This window comes from Suncus etruscus, chromosome 15 (genome assembly GCF_024139225.1).
Source record: "Suncus etruscus isolate mSunEtr1 chromosome 15, mSunEtr1.pri.cur, whole genome shotgun sequence".
NCBI lineage: Eukaryota > Metazoa > Chordata > Mammalia > Eulipotyphla > Soricidae > Suncus > Suncus etruscus.
In genome coordinates this window covers 4,451,299-4,474,779 of record NC_064862.1, presented here as the reverse complement: position 1 = coordinate 4,474,779, position 23,481 = coordinate 4,451,299, and the positions used below count along the sequence as shown (strand labels likewise).

The 23,481-nt window shown below is 40.0% G+C and overlaps 1 protein-coding gene across 1 annotated transcript in view; it reads left to right on the top strand.

The window, feature by feature from the left end:
- The window catches only part of MAP7 (microtubule associated protein 7), a 145,094-nt gene that overhangs the window by 104,373 nt on the left and 17,240 nt on the right, over positions 1-23,481 (top strand). Inside the window, 9 exon segments of the mRNA XM_049788038.1 lie at positions 1,938-2,045; positions 5,770-5,883; positions 11,476-11,603; positions 19,465-19,580; positions 19,906-20,165; positions 22,360-22,493; positions 22,496-22,526; positions 22,529-22,554; positions 22,557-22,615. Of these exon segments, the coding sequence (XP_049643995.1) occupies positions 1,938-2,045; positions 5,770-5,883; positions 11,476-11,603; positions 19,465-19,580; positions 19,906-20,165; positions 22,360-22,493; positions 22,496-22,526; positions 22,529-22,554; positions 22,557-22,615 (976 nt within the window).

Here is a 23,481-nt window from a genome sequence, read left to right as displayed (position 1 = left end):
TTCTTTTTCTTCTCCCTTCCTTCCTTCCTTCCTTCCTTTCTTCCTTCCTTTCTTCCTTCCTTCCTTCCTTCCTTCCTTTTTTCCTTCCTTCCTTCCTTCCTTCCTTTCCTTCCTTCCTTCCTTCCCTTTCCTTCCTTCCTTCCTTCCTTCCTTCCTTCCTTCCTTCCTTCCTTTTTCTCTCTATCTCTCCTCTCCTCTCTGCACTCTCCCCATACACACACACACACACACACACACACACACACACACACACACACACACACACACACACACACACACACACACACACACACACACACACACACACACACCCCTGAGATCTTTATCAGGATATCCCTGAGAGCCCTTTAGTTCAGTGTAAAAGTGTAAAGTTTAAGTTCATTAAAAAAATGATTAAATGGTTTGAACCACACAAGTGACTCTTCATAGGAAAGAGGAATATCTGATGTTGGCAGAAGACATCTTCATCCCCATTCACTAAATAATGTTCAGAATTACTTATTCTCTAAGAAAAAGTTTGCTATAAATGGTTTAATTCCAAGTGAGTTAAATCAATGGAAACTGTGTTCTGACTCACCCATACAGAATGTTTCTGATTTTAGTTATAGAAGTCAACACTGGAAACTAAAACGTTATTTTCCATAATAGGGCTGAAATGAGAGTACAGTGAGTAGGGCATTTGCCGAACATAACTGACCTGGGTTCAATCTCCAGCATCCTCTAGGGTCCCCTGACCACCTCCAGGAGTAATTCCTGAGCATTGCCAGGTGTGACCCAAAAACAAGTGAACAGAAAAACAGTATGACAAGGCCTTCCTTATTTTGGCTAGTGTAATTTCAAACATTTGCCTTCTCAATAAACGTAATTGTAATATTTTGATACTCTTATTATGTGCAGGTTTTTTTTTCTTCAGGAAATGTGATTTATGTTGTAGTTAGGATTTGGTGGCACCATAGACATTACAGACTACTGGAGCTGATTTTATTTTGCTTTTTTTCTGTCTGTTCCCTGCTGGTTTTAAGAATCATTTTTAAGAATTATTCTAAAGAGTTATAGTAAACATTTAATTACTCTAAAATAACACAACTGCAGGATCAACTTGTTTTGTTATATAGTTTACTTATAATATATAAGTAGAAGAAAAAAGAGGTGTCCGGGAGGTGGCTTGTGTAATAGAATGCAAAGCCAGGCATAGCTAAGGTGCTGAGTCCAGGCCAAGCCCCACTAAGCCCCCAACCTGGCTGCTCTAGCTGTCACCCCTATTAAAAAATATTTAAGAGAAGTAATTCTGATACATCAATATTACTGAATGTTGTGGGGCAGCTTTTTGATCTGATTCTACCTCTGTAAATCACACTGAGCTATGTATGTTATAGGCACCAAGGTGCTGAACCCCAGTGGTGGTCCGGGGACCATGGCATTTCTCCTTCATGTCAAGCACACATACTAACCCTTTGAACTCTCTTCCTGTCCCCTCTAATGAACTTCAAATACCTTGGTGAGATAACACTAATGTTTAAAAGTACAACAAATGGATGGAACCTGGTTTCTGCTTTTTTGTAATTCTAGTATTTGCATTGTGTTTTTAACAGCATTATTGCTATACTGTTGTTCCTATTAGAAATGATGAAAAGCAGTCATACACACACACACACACACACACACTTGTCTTCCATCTATTTGACGTATTATGTTTAAACCTAGGTATATGTTTAAATTCCCTTGGCAAACTGAATGTTTAGTTTTATTCTAAGAAAAGTGAATTTTATTTCTAGCCTTTAAGTTACCGTTAAAATGTCCACTTAGAAAACTGCTGTTACGAAAAGATCTAGTCATAGAGCTAAACACATCCAGTCTTAGTTTTTTCCCATCACTGAACTAGGAAATTGCAATCCTGCATGCTGGCTGTCAGTTAGCATTATCTCCATTTGTTTTAGATCCAGACAGGCGATCAGTTTCCACCATGAATCTCTCGAAACATGTCGATCCCGTCATTAGCAAGCGGCTCTCATCATCTGCAACTTTACTAAATTCTCCTGATAGAGGTACAGTCAAAAGGAAAACAAAACTTGTTCTATTATTTGCTTAATGCTTTTTCTTTTGGATGTTTACAGATTTAAAAAAATAAGCATCTGAAGTTGCTTTCCCTGCATTTCTTAAATAGGAAGAAAAAAGCTTCAGAGTAAAAAAGCAATAAACGGCTGAGCAGCATTTTCCTTGCGACAAGAACGTTTCTCCAAGTTTAGAACTTGGCTGAGTGATTGCATTTAGCGGTGATGAAAGCGGTGCTTCTCTCAACTTTTTAGTAAATGAGTTTACAGCTCCAGAAGTTACCCACTTCCCACCAACATGCAATTAATCTTTGCTATGAACATTTATTTTACTTAAGTCATGCTGTCATTGATATTTCATCTGTACTCAGCATTTCAGGCTTTGTCTTTCTAAAACAGCTTGCTAAGTGATTTATGTTGATAGATCTCATTTTGCTGATTTATTTCTTATTTAGCCCAATCTTTCTTGCTGCATTTCTTGGGTGTGACTGGTTTGTTTGGTATTCATTCATTCACTTTTAAGGGTTTTGGCCTAACTCAGAAATGCCAGCCATTTCAGCTTAGAAGTTTAGTAATCATGGTTTTTTGATTAACATCTGATTTCTATTATTTAAGTTTTTTATCCATGGATTTACAGTACATGAATGTTTTATTTATAAAACAAATGTTTATGTATTTTGTATATCATAGAAGAAAAAAATCAAGCTTTCAAGATAAGCTACTTTCTCTATACTAAGTGATTTTTAAGAAAAATTTAAAAACAAATAATTAGTGTGCACTGGAAGGACAAAGATTCTTGGATTGGGAACTTGGCTTGGTGGTAGATCACATGATTCACCAGTTTGAAATCCTGGGTTCCATCCCTAGCATCACAAAACCAACCAAACAAAAAGTTATTTATGCGTGTGCATGTATATGTACGCATATGTAAATGTACTCTTTAAAAGTAACAAATTGTAAACACTTTTAGTGCTTTTTTAAGAAACTTGAGAAAGTTCAGTTTTTATAGTCTTCAAAAAATACAAGGTATGCATGCTCTGTGTGTATGTATATTTGTATATTTTGTATTATGTAAAAGTTGTAATACCTTTGGAATATGTGTTATTATGTGTGTTGATGTTCCTTTATAACAGAATTTTGGAATTCCTTATTCTAAACTTTTAACTATTTCTTTCCCTTTTTAACCTGATTTTCCTATCATCCTTACTAGATACGTAGCCAAACTTGGAATCCTTTATATGTTAGCAAAATCTATTATGAATTAAAATTACTTCTAAAAATAGCATTTTAACCTTCCTCCAATAATAACGCAAAATATAGTGTGTTGACACTATTCTTATGATTATCTTTATTTTTATTTGAACTTGGTCACGTATTTTGTGCTTTATTTTTATACTTTTATAATCTGTCCAAAGCAAACTAAAATTGGGACTTTATACTTATAAGATATTTATAAAGTAAGTCTTGCTCACTGCCTCCTATAGTGTCACTACTAAAGTTAGAGTAATACTGGAAATGTGGAGGTGGACTACATCCCATCTACTCTTGTGACCATGCTAAATTGTTTGTGTCGGTTATAAATAAGATAGTGTATAAACTCTGCATGCTAATATCTGATGGGGTGTTCTTAGTAGTATCTTAGAACTGGGAAAGATTTGTTGAATGGCTTATTTACTCTAGTGGTGGTAATGAGTCCTTAGGTGTAGATCCTGACTTACTGTCATTTGAGACAACTGGAGAATGACTAGAGCAGAGGTCCCCAACGCCTAACCCATATTGTTTCTACACTGCATCTTCAATTCATCTGGATGGAATCTTCTTTAGATAGATGCCCATTTCATGGGTTCTTTCATTGGGAAGGTTATGGTCAATAACCATAGCAAGGGGCCAGGAAATCCCCCTGAATCATGGACAGGCCTGGAAAACCAAATAATCACTGAATAACTACTAGAATAAGTAGGAAAGAACTAAATTTTATAGTTTGAATCTGAATTTTTATCAGATGAAGTGTAAACCATATAATAAGTGAGATCTACTCAGAAGAAATATTTGGTGTATCCAGGGGCTCTATATTACCCAGAAAGCTTTTTATTTATTTATTTTTATTTTGGGGTCATACCTGGCAGCGCTCAGGTTACTCCTGGCTCTACGCTCAGAAATCGCTCCTGGCAGGCTCGGGGACCATCTGGGATGCTGGCATTCAAACGACCGTCCTTCTGCATACGAGGCAAATGCCTTACCTCCATGCTATCTCTCTGGCCCAGGAAGGGTTTTTTTTTTTGTTTGTTTTTTTTTTGTTTTTATAATCCAGGCAAAATTCTTAGGCCTTTTGATAGAATAGAAATTCTTCTCAGTTTAAAGGTGCTATTTTAGAAAAAGTTGGTTATACCTTTTTTTTTTTTTTATCAAACTAGATTACATTCTTCCTGAATTATCAAAGGCTATGGGCAGATATCTTAGGAAATAAACATCAGGACTAAAGAGATAGTACAAGAGGATAAGACACTTGCTTTGCATGCTGCTGACCCCTGTTTAAATCCCTGGCACTGCATATAGTCCCCTGAACACAAAACCAGATATAGTACCTAAGCACAACCAGGGATCACTCCTGAGCACAGGTTTAAGAGTGCCACCAGTGTGGCAAAATAAATAAAAATAAGATAAAGTATTTTCATACCAATTACTTTTTGCTAAAAACAAACAAAACCAGCTACTATAGAATAAGTGGATTTACCTAATGTTTATGGTATAGGACATCAAAACAAGTTTTAAAGACTGGCGTGGCTTGGAAATATGTTCTAAAATATAGGTATATGATCACTCTACTGTAGCAGTAATTTACTTTGCTGGGAGAATTCTGAAATTTCCTTTCCAGATGTTTTTTTGAAAGTAGCTACTCAAGTTTTCATGGACCTTCAGTGGAAGCTAACAATATAATGCAAAATTAATAGCTTATAATTGGCTTACATTTCCTAAGTAATCTTACTTTTCCAATCTATGGGATCAGTCACACCCCAGTTTAATTTGGGATGATATTTTTATTGCATTATTTTTATTTTCTTAGTTTTTCATATACCCACTCGTGCTTATTCTATAGTGAATGTTGACACCAGGCATCAGAGTTTTTATATGGTTGCCAAACGGGAACCTAAGAGAACCTGGCTTGCTGAATGGAAACGTCAAAAAGAAATCCTTGCAGAACTTGACTTGAGTCCTTGCATTATATCCTCATTTGCCCAAGTTACCTAGGTAATAACAGATGGAGATGTAGAAATATCTAATGGTGATCTTTGCTCTGTTTATTTATGAGTGAATCCAGTCTTGCCCTTGCCTGCGAAACCTGCTGTTGAAGTTGAATGTTCAGGCTACTTAGGAAATGTTTTGACTGAGGCAGGTGCCATCCTGATCCAGGCAGACACCTTCAGCCTAGGTCAGACCTGTAGTTGAAGTGAGATGTCTGTCTTTGTTGCCCTGGGGTTACTTATTGATGGCTGAATGGGAAGTGAGCAAAATCTGCATCTATAAAACCTACCAAAAATGCCCCTGACAGAGCCTCATTCTACAATAGCTGTTCTTTGAGGAAGGGTTTCTTGCCCTGTGGCCCTGACTGAATCTCCAGTAGGGCCAGTAGGTACAAGTAACAGGTGTGCTGCTCTACAGCCTCTTGCCCCTGGGGGAATGCTTCTAACATCTCTCTTGCTTGTGTGGTGACGTTTAGCTCGCCGCCTGCAGCTCAGTCCATGGGAGAGCAGCGTTGTAAACAGACTGCTGACGCCCACACATTCGTTCCTGGCCAGAAGTAAAAGCACAGCTGCCTTGTCTGGAGATTCAGGTAAAATGATCACAGTGTACTTTTTCTGGAGAGGTAAAGTCCTCCTTTTGAAACCTGTATGAGCCTCCAATGATCCTCAAAAGTATCGCTTCCCCTTTCTTCCCCACTGCTTGCTCCTCTCTACTTCGGGTGGGATGGCTTTGCAGGTGTGTCTGTTGGTGTTGGTTTCCTGGCCGCCATGGTGTTTTCTCCTCTTAGCATTCATCTTAGCTTCTTACCTGGATGCCAGATGCCAGGCAGACAAAGGCTGCCTTCCCCATGATCAGATGGCTCCAGACTCTTTTATCATCCATCTTATCCATTACCAGAAGCACCTGTCCCTTACCTGCTTTTCCTTCTGTCCCTGCAGATGTGATCAAAAGGAGAAAGAAGTTAATATTTATTAGTAATATCTGCACTTGAGAATAAAATCAAAGCATACAGTTTCTTACTGCGTCTGTGAACTAGCCCTTTACCTTCCCTGTGCCAGACGTTAGCATGTAATCCAGGAATGGTCCCCTTCCAAAACCACGAAAAGCCATGGGGAAGGCTAATTACAGAATTCTAACTTGTTTATAGTCTTTGAAAATTATGCCAACTACTGGTTATAATTAATTATAATTTCTCAAATTTTTTGGAAATGCAAAACATGCCTCAGTAAATCCATTAAGTAACCAGAATTTATATAGATGCTATGTGGCTAGAAAGATTGGAATTAGGCATTTGGTAACATCTCTCATGGTAAATTGGTTTGAATTTTCTGATTTAATCTTTGGGTGCAAATGTTATACTAAGTAACTAGTAGACTAACCGACCAACCCTCCCTCATCTCTGGCATTTAGGAAATTGCATAACCTCTTAATAATGTTCCCTTTTAAAGTTTGCCTTTGCAAGCTTCTTCATGTTCCTTAGCCCTCTTTTTACAAGTTATCATTCTGGGTGGTTTTATAATAATGTCTTTTATCTACAGCACCCAGAGTGCTAATGAACGTCACCTCAAATTCTCACAGAACACCCCCCCCCCACGGGAGACAACAGAAAATACAAAAGTGGGTTTTCCTACTACCTGTTTATTTATGGAAACCATGGGAGTGACTTACTCAGAATCCCTCAGAAGTTATTGACTGGCTTTTACAGCTGTCCCCACCATCTTCAGCATTCTGAGAGATTCTAGGTACCACATTGTGAGGTGACTATATTGTCCTGTGTTTTCTGTCATCTGGCACATTGTACACTGGAGGAAAAACACAGCTTATTGCATGATAAGGTTTTTTTCTTAGTGCCTATAAATTTTATATTTATAAATATTAAAGCATATTAAAGCAAATTGAAAAATTTTTTAAACTTTGTTTCAGTTTTCCTGTTTCATAGAATCTAAGGTTAGGTCTTGTGCTTCAAAATTTCCAAATTGCCTGCTGTTTCATAGCAAAGCACTGTCTTAAAGCTAGGGAAAAATTTGTTTTTCCTTTTTTTTTAGCATCTCATAAGTTTTGTCAATTCTTTCACAGTTTTCTTGTTGTTTTCTACATAATTCCTCCTCTTCTACACATTCTGTTTGTTCATCTTACCAGTTTTCTTTATCATTGTTATGTCCAGTCATGGTGCTTTGCATCTGCTTACTCCCTACTTTACTATGCACTTTTTCATTCTTTCTCATAAAGTGATAACTTTGATTCATTTCAGTGGATAGCCTTTTAGTATAATCTTTTAGTATAACCACTTCTGAGTTGCCAGTATTACTAATATAATCTTCAATTCCTAGTTAAACTATTGTTGCTTTGATAGCAGTATTTTAATGAACAAAACTTAATGTTTTTCATTTGTAACTATGTGGAAATATCTCATAGTTCACTTGTCATGAATTTTTTTCCAACACTTTTACTTTTGTATCTATTCTCCTTGATCATTCTTTCCTGTCATCCTATGACTTAATCTCTATTTCCAATTGCCATTGACAATAGAGCAAGCTGTATCCAGAACCAATAGCAAATTATAGCAACCATTTTCACCCATAGGGTGCCTGGTGATTGCTAATCTCCTAGGAGAGGAAAAAGGGCAGTTGAGAATTGGAAATCAAAATCTCTTCCCCTCTGATTTATCATGAGCATTTCTTTGGATTGACTTTTCCATGCCCATTTAAAAAAATACACTGGTTATTAGAAGTTAGTATTAAATTATCTAGCTATAATAGTGCCTGAACATACTAGCCACTCAATAAATATTAGTATTTCCTAATGCTGCTTTTCCAGTTCTCTGTATTATACTCCAACCACTTGAACTGTTTTCATTTTTGCATCTATTATATTCTATAGCACAGCTTGACTATTACAGTTATATATATTTACAGCCATGAATTATAGGAAACACAGATACTGAAAAAGATTTTCCCTGAGACATTTCCATAAAAGAAACCAGTTTAAGTTACTTTAGGATACAGAGAGTAATCTTGGAAAACAATAAGAACTATATGTGGTTCATATAATTTCTTCAAGGGATAAAATTGATTTTAAGATTTAGGGTTTTTTAGCTGTTGTTGTTTACAACTTCCTTGAAATATAATGTCCTAAGAAGGATTTTGTTGTTGTTGTTGGTTTGTTTTGTTTTGTTTTGGGGCCACACCCGGTGGCGCTCAGGTGTTACTCCTGGCTCTGTGCTCAGAAATTGCTCCTGGCCAGCACGGGGAACCATATGGGATGCCGGGATTCGAACCACCATTGGTCCTGGGTTGGTTGCTTGCAAGGCGAAGAACACCCTACCGCTGTGCTATCTCTCCAGCCTCCAAAGAAGGATTTTTCAATGTTTATTTTAGCCAGACAATCTCCCAGATAAATCAGATTATTTAATTTGCATAATTAGATTTGAGAATAATTTCTTTTTTTTTTTTTTTTTTTTTTTTTTGGTTTTTGGGCCACACCCGTTTGACGCTCAGGGGTTACTCCTGGCTATGTGCTCAGAAATCGCCCCTGGCTTGGGTGGACCATATGGGACGCCGGGGGATCGAACCGAGGTCCTTCCTTGGCTAGCGCTTGCAAGGCAGACACCTTACCTCCAGCGCCACCTACCCGGCCCCGAGAATAATTTCATACAGACTGCTATACTAGAATATTTTATTTTCATCTAATGTTATCACAGCACTATAATGAAAAATTAAAAGGCATGATGAGATTGGCTTATATTCAGGAAATGCTTTGTAGATAGCTCCTGAAATTATTACTTTGCATTGGAGGAAAAAAGAAATCTTATTCCTGAACTACATTCCCTTTTCAGTGTCAGACTCAGAGCAGAACTATGTCAGATTTCCCAGTCCTTGAGCAAGGTCAGTGAGTAGCCTCTGACTGTGCACTGGGCCTCTAAGAATCTCTCCTCATTATGAGTTCCAGGGAAGAGCTAGGATGTTGGTCTTTCAATGGATCCGATTAACTTAGAAGTTATTTGCATTATTGAACTCTCTCTGAGACACTTGAAAAAGGTTCTTTTGGAACATTTACCTCTGTAATCATAAGAAGACAAATGAAAAGAGGTTGTCCTTACAGCACAGTAAAATCCTCCTTTGCCATTAAAATCTAAGGCAAAGCTTTGTGTTAATTCACTGGTAGGATGCACATACTTTTTGTTTTTGGGGTTTTTTTTGTTTTGTTTTGTGGTTTTTGGGTCACACCCGGCAGTGCTCAGGGGTTATTCCTGGCTCCAGGCTCAGAAATTGCTCCTGGCAGGCACAGGGGACCATATGGGTCTCGGGGATTTGAACCGGATGACCTCCTGCATGAAAGGCAAACGCCACCTTACCTCCCCTCCAGGCTATCTCTCCGGCCCCTTGTTTTTTTGTTTTTGTTTTTTTGTTTTTTGTTTTTTTGTTTTTTTTTTTAAGAAGAATCACGGAAGGGAAAGTAGTTTATCCAAAGGAAGTAGAATAGATGATGAGAAGGAGGATGCAATTTTCAACCTGGTCACCATCTTGAGCATGAAGTGATAACCAGAAGATAATACAGGGTGCATTTTGATGGACTTTGGTTCCATAGATTAAGCCAAAATAATATTTAGCTCAGCCATTCTGAATTGAAGATAATCTCATATTTTCCTGTGAACTAGAGTTTTTAATTTAATACTACATATCCAACTGGCAAAATAGTCTCTTTAAAAACTTGATGCAGTGCTAGAATTGCATATAGTCATTTTATAAAATATAATATTCTCATCAGGGGTCACATTTTTTGCTGAAAACATGATTTCTCGATGAGTTCCAAAATTTAGTCTTAAAATCTTAGTACCCACAATTTGTATGACATCACAGTATCATATATATTATTTTCAATCCCATGTCAGTCAAATCACTTGATGATGACTTTCTTTGAAAATAAATGATCGGGGCCGGAGAGATAGCATGGAGGTAAGGTGTTTACCTTTCATGCAGAAGATCGGTGGTTCGAATCCTGGCATCCCATATGGTCCCCTGAGCCTGCCAGAAGCGATCTCTGAGCATAGAGCCGGGAGTATCCCCTGAGCGCTGCCTGGTGTGACCCAAAAACCAAAAAGAAAGAAAGAAAATAAATAAATGATCAAAAAATATGTGGCTTTAAAAAAATATAGCATCTCGGTAAAAATTTTTAGCCTTGTTTAGGAATTCTAACATTAGCATTATTTGTTTCAAGTGATTTCATTCATCTAACCATATTCTACATATTTCATAAGTCTGCTTTTGGTTATTATAAATAATCAGATGCCTTAAGTTTAGGGAAACCTTGAGCATGTATCTCATTTGCCTTTAAGGAAATAAAACATTTACATAATTTTTTTCTAGGAATTATTAATTATCTTTGTAACAAGTAACAATTGGTAAGAAGTAACACCAGGGGCCCGGAGAGATAGCACAGCGGTGTTTGCCTTGCAAGCAGCCGATCCAGGACCAAAGGTGGTTGGTTCGAATCCCGGTGTCCCATATGGTCCCCCGTGCCTGCTAGGAGCGATTTCTGAACAGACAGCCAGGAGTAACCCCTGAGCACCGCCGGGTGTGACCCAAAAAAAAAAAAAAAGAAAAAGAAAAAAAAAAAAGAAGTAACACCAGTAAATCTCAGTTTTATTTATATATACAGTTGCTTGTTTTTCCTTACTGCCATTGCTGAATTTTACTACTAAATTAGTTGTAGTATATCTGCTTGCCTGCTGCTCGCTCACTTCCTGTCTTTCCTCCTTTTATTTTATCCTAAAATTAATTAGGAAAAACCTAAGTACAAGCTAATTCTCATATAAGATTATCTTTTGTCACTAATGTAGAGTTTTTCCAGAACCATCAGTTTATCAAAAGATAAGACCATTGCTTTCCATAATTGGATTACATCTATGTATTTAGTATTTAAACAGTCAGTTAGCTTATATATCCCAGAATTTTTATTTACATCTGCCTTCCTTCTGGACACACAGTGGATAGGATGTGAGGAGAGTTGCTGATAACAGTTCTGGACATCTTTAGGTAATAACTCTTCTTCCAACTTTTCTTTCTGTCTCTTTGCTCCTTTTCCTGAACCTGCTTTCGACTTTCCTCCAACTGCTCCTCTGGCACTCTTGTATATAAAACAATCACCTGCACCCTAGTTATCCCCATTTGTCCTCGTTCAGCATCTTGCAGCCCCATCAACACCATGTCCTACAAAGCTGCATACTCTAGAAATTCGATGGACCGACCAAAACTCTTTGTAACACCACCTGAGGGCTCTGCGCGAAGAAGGACTATTCATGGCACAGCGGTGAGTAGCTGTTGAAGTGACCTGGCTAGTCTGGGGACCTGTGCTGGTTTGGTGCACAGTTGACTCCCATCCCCACCCCAAGGAGAAGTGTGGCTGAAGAAGTGGAGGTAGCAACCTCTGTCTCATCCATATACCACTCATGAACCCGGCGTCAGTGCAGTAGGATCCTCATATTACTTTCCACTTAGAGATTTTTTAATTGCCTCCCCTAAAAGTTTGCTTTGAATAGAAAATTGTACTTTATTAATACATACTCAAGTAGATGATGATGCTTCTGATGCTGATGCTTCCAAGTAAATGCCATGCCAACACTTACATTGTCAAAAGTCAGAAAGCCTGAGAACGGAGATAGGCCTGGTCTGCCACTGCCTCTCCAATACCAACAATACTCTAAGGGCTGGTGAAACTCAGCTTGGGTTCACTAAAGAGAAAGAGAAAGATTTTCATTTTTTTAAATTTGTATAGCTCAACCAGAGAGATAGTACAGTAGGTAAGACATTTGCCTGGAATGCAGCCAACCCAGGTTTGATCCCTAACATCCCATATGCTCATCTGAACACTGCCAAGAGTGATCCCTCAGTGCAGAGCCAGGAATAAGTAAGCCCTGAGAACTGCTAGTTAAGACTCCCTCACCCACCCACCCCAAATAAATCTGTGTAGTTAACCATTGTCAGGACTCAAGTTGTAAAATATAGTGACAAAGTATAATGAAAACAGGAGTTAATGTGTTAAGTAGCTGATTCTTAAAAGGTGATTCAGATTTGGCGAGAAACAATACGATTTACACATTATTACTGACAAGGTATTTGAGCAAATGTTAATTTTTACTGAGGTATAAATGCAATGAGGTCACTTGTGTGTCTTGAGTGTTTCTCCTATATCTTAAGCTGCCTGCTTTTTGGCATTCCTTGAAAAACAGTGTTTCCTCAGGATCTTTATAGACTTTGCACTCTAGTCTTAAAGGACCCACCAGTTAAGCAGAGACTTCTATTTTCTCTCTCCCATGGTACTATCATGATCCCTTTAATAAAGGGTTGAAAGTGTTTCTTAAAATCTTAACTTTTCAGAGAAATTTAAATTCATAAAGCTGAAAGACAGTTAGGCATTTGAGGATAATTTGAGAGTTGATATCTTTGCCTCCAGGCACTTTTCTTCCAAACCTTTTGGGCTCTTAGAAATCAGTTTAAATTTCTTTTTTTTTTTTTCTTTTTGGTTTTTGGGGCCACACCCGTTTGATGCTCAGGGGTTACTCCTGGCTAAGTGCTCAGAAATTGCCCCTGGCTTGGGGGGACCATATGGGACGCTGTGGGATCGAACTCCAGTCCTTCCTTGGCTAGCACTTGCAAGGCAGACACCTTACCTCTAGCACCACCTCGCCAGCCCCAAGAAATCAGTTTAAATTTCTGAGTCACCTCTAACCATTTTAACCAAAGGAAGGTGAAAAAGAAAAGAAAGAAAAATCTAACTTTGATATATGGGAAGGTATCCTACTCAAGGTTGGCTTGAGTGGTATTTCAGAGATCTTACCTGTGGAAAACAAAAGGGGTGGGGGTCATCAGTTTGAGCCCCAAATGTTAGAATCTGTGGAGATAACAGAATAATCATGAAATTAAAATTGATAAAAGGAAATATCCTAATTGAAATTAGCAACCATTAGGAGAATAGAACTTTATGTCTACATATGGTATAAAGTACAACTTGTCTTCTCATCAAGACTGATATCGGCCTGAGAGGTAGCATGGAGGTAAGGCATTTGCCTTTCATGCAGAATTATGGTGGTTCGTTTGTTTTGTTTTTTGGGCCATACCCAGCGGTGCTCTGGGGTTACTCCTAGTTATCTGCTCAGAAATAGCTCCTGGCAGGCACGGGGGACAATATGGGACGCTGGGATTCGAACCAACCACCTTTGGTTCTGGGTCGGCAGCTTGCAAGACAAACGCTGCTGTGCTATCTCTCTGGTCCCAGGACGGTGGTTCGAATCCACAGCATCCCATATGGTCCCCTGTGCCTGCCAGGGGCCGATTTCTGAGCATGGAGCCAGGAGTAACCCCTGAGCGCTGCCAGGTTGTGACCCAAAAACCAAAAACAAAGACTGATACCCACCATAACAGTCTAACAGTCTACCTCCCATTTACAGGATTTTTCACTTTCTAATTATTACTAGATTATACAGAGGAGACATTTGTGCTTTTGAAGTAATTCATTTTGTCTTACATCAGAGCATTTTTGTAATCTTACCTTGAGTGGTATTTCCCAGATTACAATACCAAATAAAATCAGATCCCCAAATAAAAGCTTTGCTCGCACTTGCAGATACGCACCTGGCTCATTGTTGGTTATTTGTTTAATGCTACTTAGGAGGTGAGGGAGAATGTGTTTTCAAAGGAAAAATGCCCTGTATTGCGTAAAACAAAATCACCAGTCCAGGAGGGAAGAATAAGAGTTGACCCTGGTCCAGCAGATTAAATAAATTAAATGGGTCAACAGATTAACTAGGTTAAATGATTGAAATTGTCTCTGGGTCTGGAACCTCCATCTTCTCACCATCATTTGTTTTTGTTTTTTATGCATTCTATTATTCGTTCTATATTTAACCTTCTTTTCACTTCTTGACAACCAATGCTCTCATTTCTAGTGGTAGTTTTGAAATCCCATCCAGCAGTACTTGGGAGCTTCTCCCAGCTGGGCTGGGGGATCATGCAGAGCCCATCATGGTAGATTCTACTGCTAAACCCTCGGAACTAGTTCTATAACCATTGACAGATAGCTTTTTAGATAAAACCTTTACTGCCAAAATGAATGACAGGATAACGGAGAGCCTATAACTACACTGTGGAATTCAGTGAGTACTAAAAACTTGAGGCGATTGTGAACATCTCAGAAGTGGCGATGGTTGGGGCCTTGAGCAATAGCACAGCAGGTAGGGCATTTGCCCTTGCACGTAGCCAATCCAGATGTACCTGGTTAATCCCCAGCGTCCATTTGGTCCCCCTAGTCTCGAGCAGTTTCTGAGCGCATAGCCAGGAGTAGTTCCTGAGTGTCACCGGGTGTGACCCAAAAGCAAAGGAACCAAACAAAGCAAGTGGCTAGTGACACTTAAAACTAGATTTTAATTTATAATTTAGCTAGGTGTTTCATTGTCGTGTAAAAAGACATTTTTTCATTTAATAATTTCAAGTACTGAATTATGTGCATTGTCTCCAGAATTTTTTCCAGTCTACTGCAAAATTGAAATTCACCCATTCTTACATGTCTTTTGCTCATTTATGTTTTTCTTGTTCTGTTTTTCTTTTCACATTTCTATTAGTTGGAAGACTTTAGATATCTCATTACATAGATATGAGATAACTCATATATACATAGACTTTAGTTACCTTACACAACTGGAATCATACAGTATTTGCACTTTCTTTGCTGACTTGTTAGCATGTTGTCTTATATGACAAAGGATCCTCATTCTTTTTAAGGCTAATAATACCTCATCGTGCCGATGGATGAATGCAAACATTCTGCTTATTTCCATTTATCTGTTGGCAAATATTTGAGATGCTTGGTGAATATTTGTGCTATAAACATTAACAGTGGTTTGCTAAACTTTCCCTAAAGGTCCTGTCTTAAATTCTTTGTTTTGGGGAAGGTTATCTGTTGGTGAATATTTGTGCTATAAATATGGGCAGTGGTTTGCTAAACTTTCCTAAAGGTCCTGGTCCTTAAATTTTTTCTTTTTTTTTTTTTGGGGGGGGGGTTGGGGTCACTCCTGGCTCTGCGCTCAGAAATCGCTCATGGCAGTCTCGGGGAAACCATACAGGATATCTGGGATTGAACCCACTATCAGTCCCTGGGTCAGCTGCGTATAAGGGCAAACAGCCACTTCTGTGCTATCTCTCCAGCCCATCTTAAATTCCTTGATTTTTGCATGTTACATTAGTTCATTTTTATACTTTTTAGAAACTGCCATATACTATTTTCCTTATCTACTGTGCCATTTATATTCCCACTTGCATAACAAGTACTGATTTTCCATTCCACATGTTCCAAACATTTCTTTTTTTCTTTTTTGATAGTCATCCAAATGAGTATAAATGACATTTAATTATGATTTTGATTTTTACATTTCTCTATTGGTGATGTTTGAACAGTTTTTATATGTTCGTTGTTTTTTTTTTTTTTGTATTTATCATTAAAGAAATTACTTTGAAGGGCCGGAGAGATAGCATGGAGTGTAAGGGTGTTTTGCCCTTGCATGCAGAAGAACGGTGGGTTCGAATCCTGGCATCCCCAAATGGTCCCCCGAGCCTGCCAGGAACGATTTCTGAGCATATAAGCCAGGAGTAACCCAAAAAACACACCAAAAAAGAAAGAAAGAAATTACTTTGATATTTGGATATCTTTTCTCATTTTAAAAATTGACATTTTTATTTTATTTTTTTTAATCTTTTTTTTGTTGTTGAGTTGTAGCAGATGTTTTTATATTCTTAATTTTTATATTTATATTTTATATTTTTGTTTATATACTTTTATATTTTATATCTAATTTTTATATTCTAATTAACTCTTGGCTAATAAGTGATTTGCAAATACTTTTTTCCATTATGTAGTTTGTTTCTTGCTCTATTATTCCTTTGATGCACAGAAAACTTTTAAATCTGTAGTTCCATTAATCTGTTTTTTCGTTTGGTTTTCTGTCCAACAAAGCATTACCAAGCCTAGTGTAAGGAAGCTTTTCCCCATTTTCTTCAAAAACAATCGCACAGTGCAGTCTTATATTTAAGTCTTAAAAATTTAATGTGGCATAAGATAAGGGCCCATTTACAATCTTTTGCTTCTCTGTATTAAGTTTTATTCCTATTGTCATTTTTCTTTTTTCTTTTTTTCTTTTTTTTTTTGTTTTTGTTTTTGGGCCACACCCATCGGTGCTCAGGGGTTTCTCCTGGCTGTCTGCTCAGAAATAGCTTCTGGCAGGCACGGGGGACCATATGGGACACCAGGATTCGAACCAACCACCTTTGGTCCTGGATCGGCTGCTTGCAAAGCAAACACCGCTGTGTTATCTCTCCGGGCCCCCTATTGTCATTTTTCAAGGAGATTATCAATTCTCCCCATTGAGTACTGTTGAAATCCTTGTCAGTTCTTACCAAATATAGTTTATTTCTAGATTATATTCTATATCATTAATACATCTGTATTTCTGCCAGCACTATATTGTTTTGATTACTTTAGATTTATAATGTATTTTGAAGGGAGAAAGTATGCTACCTAATATTTTTTCTTCCTTATAATATTATTTTGGTTCTTTGCGGAACCCTTAACTTTCAATTGCATAAGAATTTCGGGTTCAGTTAAATTTTCTCTTTCATGAAAACAATTGATGTAGAATTTTGATTTTTTTGGGTCCCACCTGGCAGCGCTCAGGGGTTACTCCTGGCTCTATGCTCAGAAATCGCTCACTGGCAGGCTCAGGGGACCATATGGGATGCCGGGATTCAAATCACCGTCCTTCTGCATGTGAGGTTTCCTGTATTCTAAAACTATATATGTTGTCAAATTCTAGCCTTGGAGTTTCTAAGATGTCCAGACCAGTGATTTGAGTGTAGCATTCTGCATCTGTTCCATCTTAGCCTTGCCCAAACTGGCAACCGGAACGATTGCACAAAGCACAGTAGTCAGTTAGGAAGCATACCAGGAGCCTCTTTTCCTTGTGTGGAAACATTAAATAGTTGTTGAATATTAGAAAAGACATTAAAAAGAACAAGTTGAAGAGATAGTACACTGTCTAGCACTCAATCCCAACCCAGGTTCTATCCCCTTCGTCCCATAGAGTTCCCTAAACTTGCCTGAAGTGAGCCCTAAGTACAGAACCAGGAGGAGTAAGGTCTGAGCCCCCCTCAGGATGTGGCCCAAAAACAAAACCAAGAACATAAAAGGGAGTACAAAATGTCTACCTACCAAGGAGAGCAGTGCATCAACTTTTGAGCATTGTCCAGATCACTCCTCTGCTGCATTCCCTGGTCAGGTTGGGCCAAGAATTACTGGGAGGTGACCCCAGACTTCCTGAGAACCATTTGGGAGATTCCCCCAAGGTTTTTTATTATAGAGGAAAAGAGTGTGAAAAGGGCTTGATAGTCTGCAATTTAAGGGCCTTCCCTAGGATCTCTGACCATATCACCCATATACAAAGAGGGGGCTGCTGTGTTTTCTGACACTCAGATGTTTTACCTCTGCCTGTAGTCAGTCCCATCAACTAGGATGCTAAGGAGAATGGAGATCAGCAGTGAGGGCCACTAAATAGAATGAGGAAGGGAAGGCAGCAGGAATTGCTTTCGTGAGTCAGGAAGGAGAAGAAGTAACATGGCCTCCTGCAATGCTTGGGCCTGAGGTCACTGCCGTTGCTAACCACCCTTTTCTCTCGTTGCATTCTTGCTGTTGACACCACAGAGAGAAACGGGCTTTCAAAGTGTTCAAACAGGCACACATTTTTGTCCCCATGATTTGCCACTTTTTAAAGTCCTTTTCTCTTTTGTTTTCAAAGTGCTACAGGTGAGCTTGGGACCCCTTTCGCAAACTCTCTGCTATTAAACCACATCCGTGGCTCTTCCTGGTTGATTTTAGGCTGTTTGAATCCCTTTGGCCCATTTTCTTTGCATTTCTCTGGCTGAATTCCTAGTTGGCAATCAGGGAAGCCAATCTTTTTATTTTTTGTTTGTTTGTATTTTTTGTTTTTTTTTGTTTTTGTTTGTTTGTTTGTTTTGTTTTTTTTTGGGTCACACCCGGCGGTGCTCAGGGGTTACTCCTGGCTGTCTGCTCAGAAATAGCTCCTGGCAGGCACGGGGGACCATATGGGACACCAGGATTCGAACCAACCCACCCTTTGGTCCTGGATCGGCTGCTTGCAAGGCAAACGCCGCTGTGCTATCTCCTCGGGCTCAGGGAAGCCAATCTTTACTCCATTCTAGGATTTCAATTTCATGACTAATAGAGAAGACTAAAGAATTGTTAAAAATTCATACTGCAAACTGCTATTCCCTTAGAAAACAGAAGGATGCTCAAGAGAAAGGACTTAGGTATTAATAGTATGAAGAAACAAATGAATTAATGTCTAATATAACAGATATAAATTCTTTTCTATAAAAGAACGGGGAATAGTGCTGTGGAGATAGTATAGTGAGTAAAGTGCATGTGGCCAATCCAAGTTCAATCCCTGACACCACATAGAGTCCCCTGAGAATCACCCAGGGGTAATTCTGGGCATCACCAAGTGTGACTCAAAAAAGAAAAAAGAAAAGACAGACTTATGGTATTTGTGCTGAAAAAACTAAAAATCTTAAGAATTAAGGGGTCGGATCACTGAAGAGAAAGTTACAGGGGTTAAGGCACTAGTCTTGCATGCCAGCTGACCCATTGCCAATGCTTCATTGCCAAGAGTGAACCCCAAGTACTGATGGGTATAGTCCAACAGACAAAATGAGATGAAGGCCCCATCTGATTAAATAATCCCTTGCTCTGCGTGGGAGCTTTTTTATTGTTTTGGTTTGGTTTAGAGGACACAGCCCCTACAGTGCACAGGAGTCGCTTTTGGCTCTACTCAGGAGTCACCTCCCTAGTGTGCTCAGGTGACCATATGGGTTTCCCAGGATCAAACTGAGTCGACTGCAGACCAAAGCGAGGACCCCACCTGTCACCTATCACTCTGGCCCCAATAATGCTCTGTTTTAATTAAGCTCTTGGTCTTGCAGAGGGCTAGAATACAGATATGAGAAAAGGTTAGAATCTCATGTCCAAGAAATCATTAAATGAATGGTAGCTCCACTGTTGAAGATCCTCTTCATGATAAAACCTAATGATCCTGTTTCTCTGGATTTAGGGCTATAAAAGAGAGCGGGGGAGAGAGAATGTGCCCTTCCACCTCACGACTGGCTTCCGAAGGGCTCTCTCACCATCTAATCCCAAATCCAGATCACCAGCCTCCTCTCGACTTTGGTACGTAAAATCTGTGACTCTCTGAGCTAGTCAATGTTGAGGAATCAGGAGCTTCTACCCTCTGACAGGAAGCTATTCTCTCACTCTGTCTGACTTTGACTTAGAGAATAAACCATTTTCCTTAAAGCAAAAATGAAATAAAACTAAGATGAGTCCCAAGGTGAGTGTGTTTATTTGCCACATAAAGAGACAAGAAACCATAGCCAAATAGTTTTATTTCTTTTTCATGCTGTTATCCCAGACCTGTGAAGTCCTAGAGGGAAGGAAGGTTCTAGAGAGCCTGTAATGATGTGCCCCCCACCTTTTCCATTTGTTTATTTTCTAGGATTCCATCCAAATCCTTTCCTCATTTGCCTGGCACACCCAGACCAGCATCTGCCCTCCCTCCAGGCAAGGTGAGCCCTGCCCAGATCCGGCCTGCTTCCCCTGGCAATGTCCGCCCTGTCAAGAGAGACCCTGAGAGAAAAGACCCTGAGAGGGAACCTCTACGAGTTGCCAATGAGCCATCACTAAAGGTCAGGACACCTTTAGTGAAAGTAGAGGAAGTTCCTCTTGAAGAAGCAAGGCCTGTGGAGTCGGAGGTAGCCCAGGTAATACTAGCTGCTGAGAGCATGTAAACCTTTGCTGCCCTCACATCCTTGTTGTCCTGTGCTACTCTTTCTTTGCCTTTGCTTTAGTATGGTTCCATTTCTCATTAATTTTTCCCCCTTTTCCTTGACCTCTTATGACCAGGGCGTGCCACATCTGGTGCAGTTCTGTCACACTTAGTTGTGGTGCAACAAAAGATCACATATGTCATGTGTGGCAAAGCCCTGTAACCCTCCTGCCTGCAGGACTGGCCTCTACCACTGAGCAGGCCCCTTGGCCCATATTATTTTTTTCCCTACTGGGGACTTGGGAATCTTTCTGAGGCACGCAAAGGGGGCCCGCAGTTTGCCATTCTTATAAATAATGAAAATCATAAATCCAGAGCCTGTTCTCAGTGCTATAAGAATGTCATTTCAGGCTAGATTCTGATTCCTTTTATTGGGTCACAATCACTGGTAATAGTTACCTACTACTGTGTAATAATGCATCCCAAACCTTGTAGCTACATCATTGTTCAGAAATTTGAGCAGCAGCTCAGGGTGAGACTCAGATGTGAGTGAGAGGAGCCTGCTTTCCTCACAAGTTGGCCACTTATATTGTTTCGGATGTCTTCATAGTCTTTGCTGCTTGCTCTGCTGACTAGCTCCAGAGTAAGTAATTCTAAGAGAGGAAAAAAAAAACAACTTTTTTTTTTTCCCAAAGAATCCACAAAATTTTAAGTCTACTTAGAAATCTCAGTTTCTATGGAAGCTGTTCATTTGACATCAGTCATGTGTGTGGGGAGAATGTTGCAGGTAGATAGATAGTTAATTAGTTAATTTGGGCAGAAATAACAAGCTAAGAAATCGCCTAAGCCTAAATGTAGCCTAAGGCCTGAGAACCAAATCTGTTGAGATAATGAAAACTGAGTTCATTGGAGATGCAGTTTAGCCCAAGGCAGATACTAAGATTTGTTAGAGTGCTAGTTTACCTGGTGAGGTCTCCTAAACATGAAAGGAAATTCCTGCAAGTTGGAATGCAGCTCAGAGTTGAAGAATACAATGTGCCATCTATGTATAAGATCCTGGTTCAGGTCTCTGTTGCTGCAGCCCTCTAACACCACCTATAGTTGGCTCTGGTACCCCCCCAAGTACTACAGGATATGACCCCTGCAACAAAGAAGAGGTGGGGGAAGGAGAAAGAAAATGAGAAAAAATAGAAATGAGAATTTTGGGGAAACAGAAGTAGTTTAAGTCTAAAAGAAGGTGCCTGGAATGGTCAGTAACAGGCCACATCCTCCCTGTGTCTCCGTGACTCCCTGCTGCCCCCACTGCCCATGTGCCCAAGCCTGGGATCACACACACACTGATGCGGACATTGGCTCTTATGGTGTCAAACCCTGAGTAGCATTGGGTAGAGAGACAGAGGGTCTCGTACCTTGGGTGTTGTCTTCCAGCCTGAGTTTGGAATGGTGGCCTGGATACTGAGGAGCATTAAAAGACTAGTCTTCTAGTAATGAGTGGCCACAAAAAAATCAAGTTGGTTTTTTTTTTTTTTCTTTTTCTTTCTTGCCAGGAGTAACCCCTGCAGGGTGTGACAAAAGAAAGGGTGAGAAAGAAAAGAAAGAGAAGGAAGGGAGGGAGGGAGGGAGGGAGGGAGGAAGGAAGGAAGGAAGAAGGAAGGAAGGAAGGAAGGAAGGAAGGAAGGAAGGAAGGAAGGAAGGAGGAAGGAAGGAAGAGGGAGGGAGGGAGGTGAGTGGAGGGAGGGGAGGGGAGGGGAGGGAGGGAGGGGAGGGGAGGGGAAGGGAGGGAGGGAGGAGGGAAGGAAGGAGTTGGTTTTTTTAATGCAATGAAAGGCAAATAAGAGATCACATCTTTCTGCTCAGGGATATTACTTCCCAGAGAAGCTGATGCCCAGGATCTACACTCAGCACTCATTCAGTAGATGCTGTTAACTGATTTCACCCTTGTGTAAGAATAAAGACTTGGGGGCAGTTTGACAGCTTTGTTGGACGTCTCACTTACACATTGCAGCTTTTTGTTTCCTGTTGCTTGGTTACACATAGAATACTGAAACCGTGAGAACACACAGTAACTTAGCATTCCCTTTTCTTTTATAATGATGAGTTCTGGGTCTCGGGTGTGGGGAATGCCTCGGTTTCGTTTTATTCTTTGAGTTTTGTTTTCCAACTGGTTTCTTCTTGTACCTATTTGTCCAGCTGCTCCAGCCATGGCCCCAGGCCCCAGCCCAGCTCCAGTCCCAGCCCCTGTGCCAGCCTCTGCCTCGGGCTCCGCCTCAGGACTAGGCTCATCATCCACTGTGACCACTTCTTCCAAAGACCTCCGCAGAGCACCACTGACCCAGAAGAGGCCACAAGGCTGCTGCTGAGAAGAGACGGCTTGCCCGCTAGAACAGAGAGAGAAGGAGGAAAAGGAAAAGAGAGAGATGGAAGAACTGGAAAGGGAATAGTAAAATGGTGACACATTATGGCTATACCCTAGTGATGACTTGGATTTAGACTCTAAGTCAAGAAGTAGAAATGATGAAGGTGATCAATTTACTATTTCAAAATTATTCTCACTTGGTATCTCTCTGACCTCGTGGGACTCTTTGAATAGCAGTTTCTATTATAATGTCAGTATAACAAGGTTGAAGGATTGAAGGAGAAAAGTTTAAAAGAAAAAGAGGGGGGCCGGAGCAGTAGTGCAGCGCTTGGGGCATTTGCCTTGCATGTGGCCAGTCTAGGACATATCTTGGTTCCTGCAGTCCCATATGGTCCCCCAAGCCAGGAGCGATTTCTGAGTGCATAGCCAGGAGTAACCCCTGAGCATCACCGGGTGTGGCACAAAAACAAAATCAAAGAAAAAGAGGGGCTAGAGACAGCACAGTGGCAGGGCATTTGCCTTGTATGCAGCCAAGCCAGTACAGACGGTGGTTCGATTCCTGGCATCCCATATGGTTCCCTGAGCCTTCCAGGAGCAGTTTCTGAGCACAGAGCCAGGAGTAGCCCATGAGTGCTGCCAGGTGTGACCCTCCTCGTCCCCCCTCAAAAAAAAAGAATATTTTGGGCCCGGAGAGATAGCACAGCGGCGTTTGCCTTGCAAGCAGGACCAAAGGTGGTTGGTTCGAATCCCGGTGTCCCGTATGGTCCCCCGTGCCTGCCAGGAGCTATTTCTGAGCAGACAGCCAGGAGTAACCCCTGAGCAACGCCGGGTGTGGCCCAAAAACCAAAAAAAAAAAAAATTTAATACATTTTAATTGCATCACCATGATATGTAGTTACAAAGTTGTTCACGACTGCGTTTCAGTCATACGCTATCCAGCACCCATCCCT